The sequence below is a fragment of the Periplaneta americana genome, chromosome 14 (genome assembly GCF_040183065.1).
Source record: "Periplaneta americana isolate PAMFEO1 chromosome 14, P.americana_PAMFEO1_priV1, whole genome shotgun sequence".
In the NCBI taxonomy this organism is placed as follows: Eukaryota; Metazoa; Arthropoda; class Insecta; order Blattodea; family Blattidae; genus Periplaneta; species Periplaneta americana.
This window is the reverse complement of record NC_091130.1, coordinates 354,432-374,310: the sequence shown is the minus strand read 5'-3', so window position 1 is coordinate 374,310 and position 19,879 is coordinate 354,432. Positions and strand designations below refer to the sequence as shown.

Below are 19,879 nucleotides of genomic sequence, written 5' to 3'. Positions count from 1 at the left end.
AAGTACACTTACAATAAATATAATGTGGGTGAATGAACTGAAATGAGCCATGCACGTAGGCCACCTAAGTGGGCCCATTGTGCTTCAGTTGACTGGACAGTTTACCTGAGTCCCTAAGACTCCTTGAAGGCTAGGATAAAGCATTAGTTTATATGACGTTTCTTTCAATATAAAGTATAAGGCCAAAATATTACACATTACTTCCAGCAAAAAAATTACACAATCTGCCTCCGATACACATCCACTGATAGTATTACATCATAATTTGTTGCGCAGGGCACATTACCATGTAATAGTACAGCTATAGTAATGTAAAAGCATTTCCCACGACAACCGATGACTTTTGTCCGACCAATTGCATGACTACACTTACGCATATCACTTGTTCAAAGCAGTCTCTCAGTTTTGATAGGGTTGGTTGGCCTCTACCTTTCCAAGAACCTTGTTCCTACGAAAAATTGTGCCTTTAGGGTCGTATTCATAAACAAGACTGTGGATGAACACTTCTCAAAGTCCTATTCATAGATAATACTTCTGGGACTTTGGCTTTGATTTATTTTGTGTCACAAAAAAGGAAACAATTGATCATCGGTTCACGTTATATATTAGCCATTCTTGCAGCTTTATATAAGAATAATATTATTTCATTGCAAAATAATTCTGAAGACATGGAAGATAAGAAGATGCCACCAATGACAGAGACACATCATAATCCTGCTGACAGTGGCAAACATATTCCCTGCAAGTCTACAGAAACTATGTGAAATCAATATGCAGTGAATACTATAGTATGTAGTAATTTATACCATGGTTATAAATCAACTGTATCTATCCTCTATACTCAAGCCAGTAATTCTACCTGAAGCATAAAATCGCGTGTTATTGGTGGGGCAGGTAATCCTCTTTGATTATTATTCATCAATGCATGTTGAATCGTAACGATTTGGAATCATTATCCCTATAACATTGAATAGGGTTCTGCACATGCCTAATAGATGCCGAGACACATGAGCAGCTTTAATAATTTCCTGGATTCCTCAGTATTCTCGGCAAATTCAACAATTCCCCAAGTATCAGCAATTTTCCTTATGTCCACAAACAAAAGTACGTATGTATGTATCCAATGTCTATCCACTTCACTTTACACGATTCGGGTTCTGCATACTGTGGTTAGATAGCAGAACTGTGACCCATTTTCTAGTTGCACACCACTTTGGCGGGCCACACTATACATGATGTGTATCTGTGGAGTGTTATGTCGTGTTCTAGGGTGAGTGTATGTGTAAGTGTTCGTGTAAGTGTAGTGTATGGAATGAGTGGTGATGATGATGAGAAAGGGAGAAGGGGAAACCCAGTGCCAGCACATAGCCTACTCTTGTTGAATAGCACCAAGGGGGCCGCCAGGCTTAACGTCCCCATCTGACAGATGAATCACTATCAACAGTGACATATGCCTTCTCTTCATATGTACTGCGGAGAGATTTGGGATTTAACCCAGGCATATTGGTGCACAATCTAGTGATTAGAAGTTGTGCACCGCCATCTCTCAAGTTCCGAGGTAGTTTACATGAAAATTTCTGACCTCACCCGGGCCGGCTAGTCTGGAGGCAGACACGCTACCACAGAGCTAACTCAGCGGACCCACGAACAAAAGTCAAAGCTTGATTTTTGGTGACTTCGAAGTAAAGTCATGACTGAAGTTTACTTTCGTCAAATGTCGACTGTGAATAGGAAACTGCCGACTTTGTACTTTCCAAAGTCTCGTTTATGAAAAACAACACGTGACTCACCATGAGAGACGCTTCATCCTATTTTCTTGCCAAAGCCGAAACAAGTAAACTACAGTTTGGTGAGTTTCTATGAAAAAGATACAAACACATTCGGTACAGTGCAACATGTCTCTCAGCTAACTCGTTTATTTACATCCTTCGAGTGATGAGAAATGATATAAGCAACACGCTCTTCTTCACTAACCTAGCAGCATTAGGCATATGTTTATATACACCTATGCCACAGCATTAAACTACAAACTACGTCACTTTTATCAAAATAATTTTCTTTCTTTGGTTTTTCTAGCACAAGTTTAAGCTACTACATAATGGCTTAAAGCTGCCACGGTACTGGACTCATAATGCTGTGGACCCAGGTTCGATTCCCAGCGCGCCCTGCCTTATGACTTGTGTTCAGCAAGTCAGACAGCTCTAGTTCCCTTGTGGTGTGGCACAGACCAGCACACCATTCCAGGAAATTGGTCTATATGAGTAAATAATGAACAATCAAGTACCCACCATTAGGAAAAAGAAAAAGCCATAATAGCTTAATGCTACTTCTTGAACTGCAGTGGCAAATATATATCCATTGATGTTGTGGAGTAATTCAACTGATTGGAGTGACAGAGTGTAAACATGAATGTTGTGAAGCAAGACACCATAAAATACCATTATCAAAATTAGTTGCAAAGCTGGCATACACCCTCTATTTGCTCCCCCTCATTACTCTAACTCTAAATAATATCTTTTCTTTAAAGCAGCAGGGATACTGTTGTAATAGGACTCACATGTCTTCCACAGTCTTCGGCTGTCCGCTGGATGACACTGCTGCATTCTCCAGCCCACCAGTCTCAGGTGTCGCTCTTGTGATGGGGATGCTTGGGCCTTCAGCAGAGACTGGCCGCAGCGGTGCCAGAGGGCTGGGCTTCATATCCGCCCCCTGAAGCTGGTTCACTGTTGGCGTTCCCTCTACTTTCGGCATAATCGAAGTCACCTGATCTGTAGAAGTTTCTGGTGCTGGTGCTGCCAGAACTGGTGCTGCTGGTACTGGTGCAGGTGCAGGTGCTGGTGGTACTGGTACTGGCATTGGTGCTGCTTGTACTGGCACTGCTGCTGCTGGTACTGGCACTGGTGCTGCTGGTATTGGTACTGGTGCTGCTGGTACTGGTGGTATTGGTGCTGCTGGTACTGGAGGTATTGGTGCTGATGGTGCTGCTGCCACTGCTACTGTTGCTTCGGAGCTGTTTTTTATCAGCACATCTTCATCTACATGCAGACCGACCTGAAACAGCGGCACCGCACTGTCTGGTAAGTTACAACGTTACAATCCATGACACTATAGTCCCGTCACTCTAATTTCCGGCAGCCAATTGCGTTGCAGGTCGGCTACATTTAAATGTGTGCGTCTTGTGATTCGCTGATTCCTGTCTTAAGGCTCGATAAATACTTAATATAATCGCCCGCCATTTTAGCTCTTTAGTTGGCGTTCGCAGAAAGCACACGAAGATGTTATTTGCCGCTCAATTATTTGCTGAATTACAGTGCGTTTGATTTATTATCATAGGAGTTACGACATGATAATGTTTAACGGTGTGGCAAATAGATTCCTCGTATGGTAGCTTGGCAATGTAAGAACACAAATAGCGAATGATACTACCTACCTAGACTTTATAGAGCCTTCACTTTCTAAGACGTAAGCAAAGTGGTGGAGTCACGCCGGAAATAACAGCGTCGCGACTATAGAAATGAGACGGCCAGTTCTCAATGCTCAATACTGTAATCTACATATCGTATTCACGCACATAATTTCCCCCCAAAGATTTTTAGGCATATTTTCAGGACTTCATTTTCCTCGTGTAATTTTCCCTTCATACATTAAAAAAAATGGTCACACCCTTCCCTGCATAAGCATCTTTCGTAAAGATTCAAAGTATTGTAAAAAATATGCATGGTAAACCCAGTCATTATTAAATATTTTTATAGTGATGATTTGTCTGACCACACAGACGATGATCTAGATTTGTCCTCTTATTAAAGTAGTATAGCGTAAAATATATGCACGTTTATCATCAATAAGTTTAACAACATGATCTGAAGTAGTCAGGATCAGACTGACACATTACAAAGAAAAGCCGCAAAACTCTAAAAATTACTCAAACTGTAATAAATATTCAAAATTATTTAGTGTTAAGCATTATATTAGCACATGAATTGTAACATGTTATTTACGATCATTTGATTCCAGATATTTTTGTACATAATTGTTGCGCAGTTCTAGTATTTTCTGAGTCAAAGAATGCCACACTGCGCATGCTCCAGGCCAAAAGCTGGTTTATACCACGAAGAGATATTCGTGTCTCCTTTCTGTTTAAATATTACATATCTATGCTGAGGAGATTAAAAAATGAGGGGGGGGGGTTATTATTTAAAATACGTAAAATGCTGTAGCTTTTGAGAAAAAACAAACCTGAAATACGCAGAAAACCTGGGGCCTTTCTACCATGTTAAGAAAACATCTAATGCTCGAAGGCAAGCGAAGTGGTCAAGTTGTAAAACATATGTTTCTAGAGTACGCGATTGATGATTCGAATCAAGACACGATCAATTATGTTTTATATTTTCATATTGGAGTGCAGATGTTACGTGCTGTCTCTTCTCACTTTATAGATCCCTTGGATATGGAACAACAAGTTTTGATGGTGAAATCATTGCAATAAGTGAAAGTCTCAGGAATCTTCTATGCCACATCAATAAATTTAGGAATGCAGTTATATTGTCAGACTCCAAAGCAGCTATTCTATCAATCGTCTCTAAACACACACTTTCATCTCAAACAGCAGAAATAACTAAAATGCTCTCTCAATTAATATCACTCAATAAAAGAATTGTGTTCCAATGGATACCATCCCATTGTGGAATCCTGGGAAAGGAGAATGCGGATGCTTTAGCAAAGAAGGGCAGCACTGCTACTTACAGACCTGTTACTAAATCTACGTATTACTCTGTGAAGAGATTTATTAAATCTACATACTTAGACTTCAACAAACAAAATTTGATAACTCAATCCCACAAGGGAAAAAATGGAACTCTCTGCATCAAAATCCACAGTTAATTCCCGATTTACCACGAAAATCGTCTGTAGCTGCATTTAGATTGGCAACAGGCCATGATTATTTGGCCAAACACCTGCATAGAATTGGAATATATCAGTCCCCTAACTGCCCATTGTGCAACTCAAACCAAGAAATGGATTCGGAACACCTCAAAATCTGTGCTTCAGTGGCTAGTCATGATAATATCTTTGAAAAATATTGGAGTGCAAGAGGTCAAATGACTTTATTGTCAAACGCCTGGCATTAGAAAACAACAACAACATGTTTTATATTTTTAAACATGTAACAATATACACCCTTTTCACATGGCTTCATATTAATCTGAGTTCTTGAACATTATGGTCTATTAATATTATTTACAGCATTTATCTTTCCACACATCAATTAACTCATTCCAAAGATGTTGTAATAAGCCTTCATATTATACTGTAAGCATGTGGAATTCAGTAGTTTTAACAGTCGTTAAATAAATTAAAATATTTAATGTCACGTTATATTTCTGATGGCCTAAAAGTAAACATACGAGGCGCGTCCATAAAGTAACTTTCCCACTCGTCCCACAGCTAGCAAACCATATGTTGCGCGAAGCGACTGCGTGTACGTGATGGAGTAATGTCCTGGCATGGCGCATGCGCTAGCAGGAACTTCCCGAGTGCCCTCAGTAGCTTCGTTGCATTGTTGAAGATGGACGTTCCTATTCCAGCTCCTACCGCGTGAAGTGCGGTTAGTGATAAAGTTTTTGAATGCACAGGGCATAGCACCGATTGAAATTGATCATCAGCCGTGCCAGGTCTATGGGCAAGCAGATGGTGCATTGCTGCTGTAGACAATTTTCAGCAGGACGTCGAAATGTGCATGACGAGGAGCGCAGTGGGAGGCAACCATCATCACAGACGACCTTGTGGAGCAATGCACATTCATGACCTTGCAGTTATTAGTCCAAACTGACTTTGTTGCAGCCTCCATACACTTCCGCCTAATGTATTACTTCCCTTTCCTTCCCATTATTATTTCTTATATTGAATTATCCATGGCATAAACAAGTTGATATAGCCTCACCTGTTGGAGCAGTTCTGACACCGAGTAACTCCCCTGGGGCACATTCAGGTTCACAAGCTGCTGGTTGCCATTAGGCAGGAGAATCAGAATCTGAGTGTTACTGGCACCCTGCTGCTGCTGCACTTCTTCCGCAGGGCGCTGGGAGGGCTGCTCTCCCACAGAGATCACATTACTGTAAACAAACGCACCACTCTGTTCTTATACTTCTCTTCCTCTATTAGTTGGTATATTTTATATTTATAATTCTTTGGGTATGTTTATATTCCGCAATAAACTAAGAGTAGTAATTGCCCTTACAATCATATATATAATTCAAGTAATCGAAGTATACAATTTTATCCAATTAATCAAATTATATTCATTTCTTAACAAAAACTAATTCTTACTCGTGCTGCAGCAGATTGCGCTGGTGGTCCACGGTAGGAGACGCGATGGCCTGCACTGTGTTGTTGGTGACCAGCGCATTCTGCGTTCTTATCCTAGACTTGCCGTAGTGCCGTCTGGGCCCAGTGTATTCATGACGCTGGACCTGCACCGACCTGTTCAAACAACAGAGAATAAGAGGATCTCAAGCATAGTCGTGACCAATTACAGTCGAACATTAAGGGTACAATGTTCAATACATAGAATGATTTGCAATCAGTGCTTAGAACACAAAACTACTGTATACTAAATATTCAATTTAGAAAGTCAAATAATCATACACATTATTTTAACCACTTTAAAATCTCAAAATATAAGGTCTACACATAGATTTCAAAATGAAACACGGCACTAGTTGTTTTTACAAAAGAAGTCTGATATTTTTTAGTGTTTCACCTCTTATGTCTCAAGTTTTCCATTTGCTTCTCTAGTTCATACAGTTCATCAAAAATTGAACCATCTCCTTGTGTAGCACAAAGCTGCCATCTCACAGTCTCTACATCTGCCTTTAAGGGAACACAAACACTGCTAGCATCATCACGATCACCAGCACTGTTATCCTGGAGATGGGTGTCCAGAATGTCCTCCAATGATCGGATAAAGTAGCTGTATCAGGATGGATAGAACAGAGTGGCTTAGTAAATAAAGCATCAGCACGTAGAGCTGAAAACCCGGGTTCGAGTCCCGGTGTCGGAGAGAATTTTTCTCTGTTCTATCCATCCTACATCATATGACAATGCAGAATTCATGCATGGAAATATCATATGTACTTTGGTACATCATAATAATGTATCAGGATAGGCATCCTTGGTCCATGCATTTTGTTTACAAACATTAACTGTTGGGAAGAGAGTGAATGGTCAGTACTGCCCTAGTTAATGTTTGTAAACAAAACGCATAGACCAAAGATGCCTATCCTGATACAGCTACTTTATTCGAACCGCAGTGATCATATTACAGAAACTCGTGATCACAGAATTTTTATACTTGAATCTGCATAAATTGACTGTATTTATAGCAAAATTTACGTCGGTAATCGCAATTTATGTTCAATTTTTCGCATGGACGCCATATTTTCTTTTTCCTCCATTTGGCGAAAACAACAGAAACAGCAGGAAGTTCGAAATTACAATAGTGTAAATACAGGGGAAAAAATGTATTAAAATAATACGAGGAAAATTGAAGGCACCAAGAAAAAAATGTTGTAAATAATGGGAAAAATTAACTCCAGGAATGTGAAAACAAGATTCAACTGTATCCTATAAAATTTCAAAATTGAAACCAATGCATATGTAATTTGTAAATATAAATTCAAATACGTCAATATTTGTCCCACTTTGCTAAATACAATATTGTATCTTGCATTCACAATATTGAGTGTTGAGTATTTATCATGCTTGTCATTAAGTTTGAGGAAGTGATGCTATGCAAAAACAACCCCAATTAAATTCAACTCTCCTATCATTATTCCATTATCAGATACAATACCCCATGTAACAATAAATACCTCCATCTCTCCTTTAGAAAAATCAACAATGTACGAAGTTACGCTTGCCAAATTGACAACAGATTCTTTTTTTTAATATTTGTGTGTTACATACTGGAATTATAAATGTTGGTTCCATTAAAATTGATACAGTTCGTTTTGCAAAAGTAATTGCTCATATTTTCTTCATTTACCAACATGTGAACAGCCTGTACCACTGTCAGTAACGAAATTCAGTCGAAAACAATGACAAAAATCCTTAATATTAAATTGGAAGGATTTATGTGAATACATATGAACAATCAACTTTTCATAATTACTCTGCCAGCTTTAGCTACATACGAGGTAGATTTTGTGCCACTTGGATAACCTAGCGCCTGTGAGCTCCACGGTAAATACTAATTTTTACTCCATTTGTAAGCCTATTTTATTTTTTGGTTCAGGGAAAATACTCGTAAAGAATAAGTATTTTCCCTGGACCACAAATATAATACAAATGGAATAAAAATTAATACTTTACGTGAACCAGATTTATGGTAAAACAATTTAAGTACAATTACCGTGGTTCACTGGAGCTATTTCCTTTCATTTTCTAGGGTATCCAAGTCATTTTACAAAGTGCTATCAAATAGCGAGTAAAGCAATCGGTTTGGAAGTAAATCCCGAAAAGACAAAGTATATGATTATGTCTCGTGACGAGAATATTGTACGAAATGGAAATATAAAAATTGGAGATTTATCCTTCGAAGAGGTGGAAAAATTGAAATATCTTGGAGCAACAGTAACAAATATAAGGCTGGTATTCATAGTCGATACTTTCGATTAAAGTGTCCTTTGGAAGACGCAAAGTATCTCTTTTCCGTTGCACAGTCGACACTTTGGTGCAAAGGAACACTTTGGATGAAAGTGTACTTCCGACCACACTTTGAGCCGAAAGTGTCACTTTGTAGAAAAATGGCGGACGTCTTGGAGATTGTCGAATTATTTATTAGAACGTGCGGAAAGAGATGGCACAATTAGTGAACAATGTACGAAAGCGCTACATTAGGGATAGGCCTAAAAACAATCCCCTGGAATTTTATAATGATATAGAATTAAAAAAAAACGATTCAGATTTGATAAAGAAACTTACTGAGATTGCTCATCTTTTCGATGACCGGTTGACAAAAACGAATAATAGAGGTTTACCAGTGCCTCCAATAATACAGTTATTGACTGCATTAAAATTCTATGCTACAGATATGTACCATACATTAATATCTATAATATTATAGTTCAGATATTTCTGTAATAATATTCGTAAATTTATAACCTCAATTCGACGAAGTGATATGTAAGTAGATATGCCTATATAACCTATTTTTATTACTGAAACGAATTTTTTAACTTAAATAATATTAAACTAACTTCAATCTAATGTAGGCGTAACTATCTTAAATTAGCATTGAGAGACCTCACGTGCCTGCTTTCTAAGCAGATTCCATAAAATTATATTGGGTTTAAAATATATTGATATTTGTTGACTACCCGTACTTTGAGATAAGATTTATCTTCATGGTGATATTATCATTACTGTTTTGATAACATATATTTTCATGCCGGTAAGCAATACATCTGATATGTCTGCTTCTGCTGAGATACTGTCTCTAGTTCATGTGCAGTCATAACCTCACCATGAAAAGAGATCTCATACCATTTGGCCTAGTTTGTTTTGCATTGTAGAAAAATTTGGCATTCCTGAAGAGGAGGGAATAATGGAAACAAGAGAGAGAGGGAATAATAATAATAATAATAATAATAATAATAATAATAATAATAATAATAATAATAGCAGTAGTAATGTGTTTATTTCATTCTTTCGTCTTCTATTCACTATTGACGAAAAAGACAAAAATAAAAATAAAGGGAATAAAACGACATATCAGTGAAGCAGATACGTATAAAATCTAACCTAACAATATAAAGGAAAAAAATACACATACAAAACTTAACCTACTCATTCCAACTTAACCTAACTACATAAACCAATAGAAGATATGTACAAAATCTAACCTAACTATATAAATCAGTGGAACGGATACGTACAAAACCTAACTTAACGATATAAATCAATGAAAAAGATATGTACAAAACCTAATCTAACTATATAAATCAATGGATCAGCTATGTACTGTACAAAACCTAACCTAATTTCACTAGCAGTATCACTACCTATCTAATAAAATATTATATATCTGAACTGACTGAAATAATCTAAACTATCGGCAACAAAAACTAGAAACTGAAATAAAACAACTTTAAAAATATATATATATATATATATATATATATATTTCTTTCTCGCGCGATCAATTAGGCTCCCAACTCAAATCACAAGCATTATAATCTTTGGGTTACACATTAATTTGTTATTGTTTGTTCACTTGTTTTGAAAGGCATTGTGGGACTTTTGTTACCAACCAAATTGTAACTCTACACTTTGCTGGCGTAAAGTGACACTTTGTAAAGTGCACTTCTTGAATCGTCTATGAATACCACTAATATGAAAGAACCACTTTCGTGAAAAGTGTCACTTTGCAAAGTGGTGATGTAAAGTGCCGACTATGAATACCAGCCTAAATGACACTCGGGAGGAAATTAAACGCAGAATAAATATGGGAAATGCGTGTTATTATTTGGTTGAGAAGCTCTTATCATCCAGTCTGCTGTCAAAAAATCTGAAAGTTAGAATTTATAAAACAGTTATATTACCGGTTGTTCTGTATGGTTATGAAACTTGGACTCTCACTTTGAGAGAGGAACATAGGTTAAGGGTGTTTGAGAATAAGGTGAATAGGAAAATATTTGGGGCTAAGCGGGGTGAAGTTACAGGAGAATGGAGAAAGTTACACAACGCAGAACTGCACGCATTGTATTCTTCACCTGATATAATTAGGAACATTAAATCCAGACGTTTGAGATGGGCAGGGCATGTAGCACGTATGGGCGAATCCATAAATGCATATAGAGTGTTAGTTGGGAGACCGGAGGGAAAAAGACCTTTAGGGAGGCCGAGACGTAGATGGGAGGATAATATTAAAATGGATTTGAGGGAGGTGGGGTGTGATGATAGAGACTGGATTAATCTTGCTCAGGATAGGGACCAATGGCGGGCTTATGTGAGGGCGGCAATGAACCTTCGGGTTCCTTAAAAGCCATTTGTAAGTAAGTAAGTAAGTAACCAGAAGAATTTTTGAAAATGTAGATCGAGTTTGGGACTAGTTTTCACAGGATATTCTGCATGTTCCAAACTTTAGTAGGAACCACACTATCCAGCCTAGAGGAATCGGAATCAGGCCTACCTGTGTTGCTGCATGGCAGCACCCATCATCGGTGTCCCCAGCTCTGCATTCTGTCTGGTCAGAGTGATGACACCAGATCTATCATTGCGCTTAGCAGCAGTCACCATATGCTGCTGCTGCTGTTGTTGTTGTTGCTGCTGCTGCCGCCACTCCTCTACTGACATCTGCTTAACATTACAGTAGAAGTGCTATGAAGAAAGATTATTCATTTCTGACTTGTTAAATGTATTCCCTAAAATTTAATTACGAAATATGAATTGATCTGAAGCAAAGCCACACTAGAACTGTTCACAGGGTAACACAACTCTCGTCTCACTACAACATCCATGTGCATATAGAAGGCACAGATTTCCAACCAGGAAAGGGCACAATATCAACACTTTTTTTCCAGTACATTTCATTATATCAGACAAGCTTATCCCGAGATAAGTAATAATATTTAAGAAAATGGGTACACGTTTGTTGATTAGGCTGTGCTTGCAGCTATGCCTATGTTTGCTGTGGCTTTACCATTCAATTTTGACTACACTAATGTAATGCTATCAAGAGCCTATACTAGACAAGTGACAATTTATCAATATATGGATGACGACAAGTCTTAGTAATTTCTGTTGCATAACACAATTTTACTAATTTTGTCATGACTAGTATATTTTACAAGTGAAAGACAAATTCTATTTTAGAATATTGCGAAAAAAAATACTGTCATAGTAATAAAATCAGATTTAAGTATTATTTAATTTTGTATTTATTTGATTAAGAAAGATAATCGTAGTCTGTGACACACACAAAATATTCAATAGTTCTGTGTTTCATTGGTGTAAAAATTTCGTGAAACTATCTTTGCGTAATTTCTCATTAAAGTAAACGAAGATAACGATATATAACTATTTAGACAGTTTTCTTCCAATTTGACAAAGGAAGTAAAGTTAAAATAAATGGAAAGAACTCCACATATATCCTCAATCAATTGGGCTGGTACTACTGGTACCAATTGGAAATATGCACAAGCAACAATTTTTCCGAACTTTAGGAAGAGAGCTGGGATATGTATTTACATATTATCTTTCAAATGAATATTATTTATTACTAATTTTTAAATTATTATTTTTTTAAATACATGCTTTGATTACTATGAAAATAGCCTTCTCTTCGTTAGAGGCCTATAGGCAAAATCGTGTTGCAGGATCTAAATAAGGCTTTGCAGTAGCAAATTTAATTTGTGACCTGCGAAATCTTTCTTTAAACTGGAACTCTTGAAAATCAGTGTTTATTCTTGGCCTAACTGTTTTCTTCTGCCTACATAGCCTATGAATTGTTCTTCACTCTCACAGCTTGAAGATGAAGTCATATTACATTAAAAATGTTATTTCTACACTTTTAAAAAAGTTTACCAAGAAGAAAGAATTGGTAGAAAACATGTTCCCGATTCTAACTATTTTACAAATGACAAATTTTATGCAACAGTTCCTTGGTAAAAGAAATGAAACTTTAAGTAATTACTAGTGCTTGTCGGTTACTAATACAGATTTATGCAACAGAAATAACTGTTTTTTTTTACTTATTTGTTGCTAGTAGCTTTATGCAGCAGGCCAGGTGGCAGTGTTGGAAGGAAGTTGCGTTACCCAGATGTCTTACATGTCAACTTAACCTAAATTCCAGACCACACACAACAATAATAATTCCCTTTAAGGAAAAATTTCTGTGTTCTAACCAGGAATCTCATGAACTGTGGCCACTAGACCACAAAAGTAGCTTTAACGCACGTGTTGTAAATTCATCAGAGTGGGGGAACATCATTGTGCTGTTAAATTGGAGCTTTACCATCTGTCTACTTCTTTCCTATCACAAGCTGTTGCTCATTAACTACAGTGATTAGGAAATTCTTGTGGATCTCTTTTTTTTTTACTTTTCCGGTTAATGGAGGCAATCCTTCCCACTGAAGTCAATACAATCGCATTAAGGAGTTAACAAGTGACTGTCTACAGAGTCAGCAGATGATGACTATAATAATAAATTGACCAGATTTCTTATTTCTAAAAGAAGAGTCATGCAGTGAAAGTTTGGCAGATGAACTGCATACAGTATGAATCTTTTGTATCTTCGTGCTGACCTCACCTCTGATGAGGCATGTGAACTGAGGCCAGCAGTCCGTCCTTCATGGGCTGTGACACATCAAAGATTAAAAAAATAACAAATCTATGTTTGTAACCTTACATAGCCTCACAAGAAGTGTAGTTCGTAATAAATGAAGAATCATAACAATACTATTCAACTTGTAGCAATGCAGTGTTAACAGTGTAGTTCCAGTTACAAACAGTTTTTTTTTTTTTGCAGTAGTAGATGATGACGCTGATTTTACCTGTGACTACACCACGTCAAACTTGAAAGAAATAAAAACTGCTTTCTCTTAAAATGGCTACTCCAAAAGTTCTTGCTGTTGCAACTAATCTGCGCACATTTCACCTTACCTTTCAGAAAATTCACTTCTCCTTTATTTTTATATATGTCTTGCAATGCTAGAATATGCACAGTGAAACTTATTTTATACGTTTTGCACTTGTGAGTTTTTTAATGCCTACTCATTTCTTTTCTGAGGTCCTAGAAAAATTACCATACTTTTCAAGTTACTTTATTTCAGACATATGATTTTCGTTTATCGGTTTTTTACACTTACACGATGGTATTTTAAACCCTCACGAGATAGAAAACATCATTTATACATTGTAAATCAATTTTCCTTGAAATTAGGTTTGCTACGAAAATGTAATGTTTCATTTTCTTATTCATATAACTTCAAGTGCCTCTGAGTCATATTCTCTCTCCTCACATCGCAATAAACTGTCTGACATGCACTCGCGTTCAGGTGATGAGAGTCCACTCTTGTCCCTTGCGTGAATGCTTATCATTCAGCGAGATTCCTCATGTTTTCCTGAGTTACATTCCCATAAATCGAAATTTAAACTTAGACACACTATTTCTGTAGAAGATTAGCCACTTCTGAGGATGATCTACAGAGATTGATTTACAATTTGAGGTTAATAGCAAGACCCTGTATCATGTAAAATTGTATCAATGGGAAAAATTTGGGAACAGTCAATGAATTTAAATACCTTGATGTCATATTATCTTTTTTTTAGCATATCTTGATATTCCAGATAAAAATTCTTAAACACAACAAATCTTAGGGCATCATTAATAGAGTCATGAAACCATCTCTACTCCAAAGACACACTTGAACTCGACTATGTAAGATCTTGGCAAGTTCTGCTCATGTTAAGACCCATTTAAACTAAACAGTCATTTTTCGTTTCAGTTCAAGCTGAGTTCACACCAAGTTTTGTGCCGATTGACTATTCGAGACTATCCAGACGGTCAAGCCAAGCCTCACACCATGCACAGCTCTTGCAGTGGTGCAAATCAAGGTTGCTCCATTATTAAATGTTAAAATGGCTCAGATTTAGACCTAATGGTTGGAGAATGTACCAGAGGATAGGGTTACTAGTTTTACTAAATACGGTAAAATCAGAGTTCAGCTAATCAGACAAACAGCTGCAAGTTTTATGTCGCTGATAGAATTGTCAGCACTGACAATCAACATCTCTTCTTTCCACAAATGTCCTAAGAGTTTCACAATTAGCCAGGTGCTCCATCTCCATGTCCTCTTCTCTGGTGCACAGTAAGCATTTAGGTGAATTCAGTACTCCAATACGATGGAGGCAATCATGACCAGTAATCAATCTAAACATGGCCACGGCAGATATCCGAGGTAGATCAGGAATTAGTTTTGGATCTTTGAATGATTCTTTCCATTTTGAATTTTGTCTGTTCGCTGTTACTTATTCTTTTTATGTCTCGCTTTATTGATTCATATGGGAACTTGAAATTTGTTTTTAAGTTGATATAAGTTCCTTTCTTTGCTAACATATCTGCTTTCTTGTTACCGTTCAGTCCGCAGTGGGCCGGGATCCATTGGAAGACCACTTTTTTATTTAGCATTTGAATTTGTTTTAGCATGCAATGAATTTCTTTTACTTTTTCCATTTTAGGGGATGTAGTTGAGCTGATGGACTGGATACAACCAGTCCTTTTGTGGATATTTTCTATTAATTGTTTGTAGGGCAGTGGCTTTTGCTATTTCTGGATTTATATCTTTTTTGTTGAAGACTTCATCAAGATCAAGGCAGCAATCTACTTTGAAGTTATTAAGTGGATTATATGGAGATTAATGAGCTGATTTGAAACATTTTCTTGAAGGACACCATGTTTTTAAGAGTTGGCGGTTGTACTGTCCTTTCTCAACCCCCTATATGAAAGGAGGACCACACCTGTCTTTGGTCAGCGGGTCCTTCGGACCTAGCCGGGAGGGCTTACTTGAGTCCACTGACCGTTCCCACATCTGCCTCCTGTGGGACGCATCTCTATGACGACTTCATTGTTAAATCCAGAGCATTAGACACACACACACACATCTCTTCTTTCCAGATATTTTGAAAACCTGGTATACCTTCGCTGTGCTGGGAGTTATCTTGTATGCATTCAGAGTAAATTTGTCGGTTGCTAAAGTAACCATTGTGCTCTATCATTTGTTATCTGTTGGTTATACATCAGCTACCATTTGCGCTGTATGTGCAACATTGTAAATTTTCGCTCTTTAATCAACTTCACTCGCGAATTTTTCCAATTTAACTTGTTGATTGTTGCTCAATTTAGACTGTAGCCTATTTCGTTACGAATCATTTGACACCACTGTGAACGCCCTATTGCCAATTTGTGCAACTTTCCCCTGCCATATATTGCTGTATGACATCAACTCCAACTCAAGGTCACGGTTGTTGTTTAATCAACTGTCCGAAAACAAGTATGAACCTCACAAGTGACACCAATAAGGCATCACTCATGAGGCAACTAAGTCAGGATATACTGGGGTAGGGTGATCAGTTCCTTTCCCTCTCCACTGCATACATATTACTATTACACTAATCAGACATCGTCATTATAGATTATAGGCATGACAAAATGTGTCTGTCGACTTTCTGGGATGGCACCTTGCTACTGGACTGAGCTTACAAAAAAGATCATAGCAATCACCTCGGCACAATATGAAAGAACTTTTACCGAAATATGAAATTTATTTTGCAAATATGAAAGTATGAAATAAATGCTACAATATATTTGCTTGTAACAGAATTATGTCATTATTTTTCAAAGTAAGTCTTTAGAGATTACGGTAATAGCTTTGTCTATATTTAATACAATATTAAATAAATCTCCAAAATTTTATTAAACAGTTTTTCAACATCATCGGATCCTCACCAGAATACAAGGTAACTCGATTTTTTTTTACACTGAAGAGAACAAAAAACACAAAATACAATTCTTATACACAGTTATAACACAACACAAGTAACTTTCCTATATTTTTGGCAAAAGACTACACCTTCTTTCACTTAATATTGTGTTGTACTATAAAAAAATTAATGAAGTTGCAAAAAGAGCAAAAATTAAATAGACAGGAAAACTGATGGTTCAAGCCCATTAAAAACATTAATTTACATCTATATGTAAACATTGCTACATTGAAAAGAGCTTCACTGGATTTGAAACAGGTGGAATAGAACCACTTTATTTTGGCTTCTCAAACTCTTTGATGCTGAAGCGGAATTTGGATATTTCACTTGTCCTTGGCAATTCCAGAATGCTGTGGAATGGGTGGTTTGGCTTTTTCAAGGGTTTCCGGGAAAACATCTCTATTGTCTCCTTATAACATCTGGTTCATTGGTACCATAGTTGTAGAAATATTAATAGTGCAAAATATGAAGAAAAAAAAAGATTTTTGAAATATTAAAACTGTACCAAAATGTTATACAATATGAATGCATTCTATATATCATGAATAGTCAAAATCCTTGCTTCCATACTGCTAGCAGGAATGGTTTAGAATATTTTGCCTGTCTCTATTCATGAACATCTGAGCGCCACTACATGGTGTAAATAGCTGATCTGAATTATTCAACTGCAATTTCTGTGTCCAACGTCTTTCTTGTTATTTCTGAAACTTGCCATGCCCTAATTAAAGTACTCAAGGACTTCATGAAAGTAACTTTATTGAAACTCCACAACTGTGGTAACATGAATTCTGGTATTTATGGTAGCATAAACATGTAGTAACAAATTCTGCAAAGTAAATGCTCAGGTTTGCTATTAGAGAGCTGGAAATGAATAACTCTGATCATTATTCAGACTGGAGAAGTATGTAAATTGCCGTCTGCTGTAGATGAAGAGGGTCGATTTCTTTAACTTTCTCTACCAACACATCACATCTATTTTTATCTGCATTATTATTATTATGATAATTCACACGCACATCTATGCTGCATGTTCACTGTGGCAGGCATGAGGCTTCATGGAATGATCCTCACACATCACACTGCACCTCAAGCCACGTCAGTCCTTTATTTCTTACGTTTACACGATCATTTGGCGTGAACTGAAAATAAAAATGACTGTCTAAATAGGCCCTTACGGGTGTGAATCATGGACACTTAACAAAAAGCAATGAAAGAAGAATTATCTCTAGTGAATCAGCTAAAGTAAGTGCAGTTTATTATTTGCAATGGTTACATATTCAGAGCCAAATACCATACATACTGAAAAATAAATAGTGTGGCAGAATAAGGGAAACTTTAGACGCAAATTTCCTGGCCGCCCAGTTCATAGAAAAACAATACTAAATTTAGTGAATATGTTCAATGAAACAGGTTCTGTGAATGATGCCATGTGAATTATCACACATGACGGGCAATACTTCCAGCAGCTACTGTATGGAGGGTAAATGCCAAATGTTATTAATGTAACACAGTATGTAAATTTTAGTCCGAAGTGCCATGAGTTCATGGATGCAAGCAGATATGGTAGCAGAAATACTGGAAACATTTGCTGGGACTCACTGTAGTTTCTAGAGATATGAGTAGAGGGTAATTATTTGAATCAGTGAAATATATACGATGAAATTTAGTTTCCCCATCCATAAGGTCCAGCTATTTTTACCCCCCATTCCTTGAAAATGATTGGATTGATTCCTGTTCGTTTAAGCATATTTTTAAATTTTATTTGGTTTTTATATTTTGGATTTTTTTATACAAGTCTGTCAATGTGATTCTGAGCTGTTCTTGAATTCCAACTTTCTGTCTTAAGGTCAGGAAACTGGGATTTACTTATATTTAGTACTTAGATTGGCAACAGGCCATGATTGTTTGGCCAAACACCTGCATAGAATTGGAATATATCAGTCCCCTAACTGTCCATTGTGCAACTCAAACCAAGAAATGGATTCGGAACACCTCAAAATCTGTGCTTCAGTGGCTGGTCATGATAATATCTTTGAAAAATATTGGAGTGCAAGAGGTCAAATGACTTTATTGTCAAATGCCTGGCATTAGAAAACAACAACACCTTATATTTAAAAGAATAGGATAATCACATTGCACTTCTAAACCCCAGTCTTGCATTACGAAGACTAAGACTGTGGACTAGGAAATATTTTCGTCAGAGACATTTAAAAATGTCAGACAACATAAGTTGCTTCAGTCCTTCTCCCCTTTGCAGAGAACAGTCTTCAGTTTTCTACCATCTCAAAATCAAATACTTGGGAGCATACTGGCCAGCACTAAGGACAGAACACTAATTTTTATCACATCACCCATTCATTGTCTTCCCGCATTACATGTGACAACAAACAACATATATCAACGGTTCAGTTCAAAGGGGGAACTCAAAATTTGAAGTTTTGAGTAACCTGTATTTGTGAATAATCAAATTACTCCAAATTCTGTTAATGGTATTTCATATAGGATATCAATTACAGTGTTGTTAACTGGATTTTTCTCAGCAACACGATGTTTTAAAGTTCAGATTGCACTGGTTCGTCGATATGTATGACTACAGCAACTTTAGTGGGAAGGAATGGCATGAGGAAATTGTTACTTTTGCTGTATTATATCTAAAAATTGCGTAAATCATCAAAAAGTGATTTCAGAATAGATTCTGTACTTGCCTCAGCTGAGGGATGAATGTTTAGGCAGGGAAATCCCAAGTATGGCTTCCATTAGACAAGGAGGTATAGGAGAGAGAGCAAGGGACAGGACTGATTGGTTGCTTGGTTATCAGTTCAAAAGCTGTACTATTCATTCTTTCAGTTTCTTATGGTCTTATCTAGGGGTTTACTATTTTACTCGCAGTAGTCTTTGTTTTATATCTATCTTGGTAATATGTTGTGGAATGACAGGTGACTACGGAGCATACTGAAGCCACATAGTACTTAAAAGTGTGATCCTATGGGTAGGAAGGCAGCCCACATAACAGACCAACTTATGTGCACTCATGTTAATCAAGGCAGAAAGCAGAGAAGCATCACAAGAACAGACACATTATATTCGATGTACACATATGCAGCACTCACTGACCAGCCCCACTTGAAAGTGAAGAGCAGGGCTCAACTGTTACGATGCCAGCTATATACTCATAGCTTGCCGCAATGGGGCTGGAGAATTACTAGCTGTGTTCCAATGGGAATGATGGGAAAGTGTTGCCAATCTAACAATTTTAAACAAATATTATGAATGCCATGATTTACAGCATTTGCCAGTTTTATAACATTGTTATTATTAAACTATAAAAGTCTCTTTT

General features: G+C 37.0%; 1 protein-coding gene across 4 annotated transcripts in view; it reads right to left on the bottom strand.

Moving 5' to 3' along the window:
- LOC138713040 (uncharacterized) overlaps window positions 1-19,879 on the bottom strand; it is a 106,320-nt gene that overhangs the window by 66,409 nt on the left and 20,032 nt on the right. For 3 of the 4 annotated variants that reach the window (XM_069844751.1, XM_069844754.1, XM_069844753.1), the window contains exons 5-8: window positions 11,192-11,358; window positions 6,328-6,480; window positions 5,942-6,113; window positions 2,558-3,051 (exon numbers count right to left, since the gene is read on the bottom strand). In XM_069844751.1, coding sequence (XP_069700852.1) covers window positions 2,558-3,051; window positions 5,942-6,113; window positions 6,328-6,480; window positions 11,192-11,358 — 986 coding nt within the window. The remainder of the gene's footprint in view (window positions 1-2,557; window positions 3,052-5,941; window positions 6,114-6,327; window positions 6,481-11,191; window positions 11,359-19,879) is intronic. The other variant, XM_069844752.1, reaches the window with a different exon arrangement.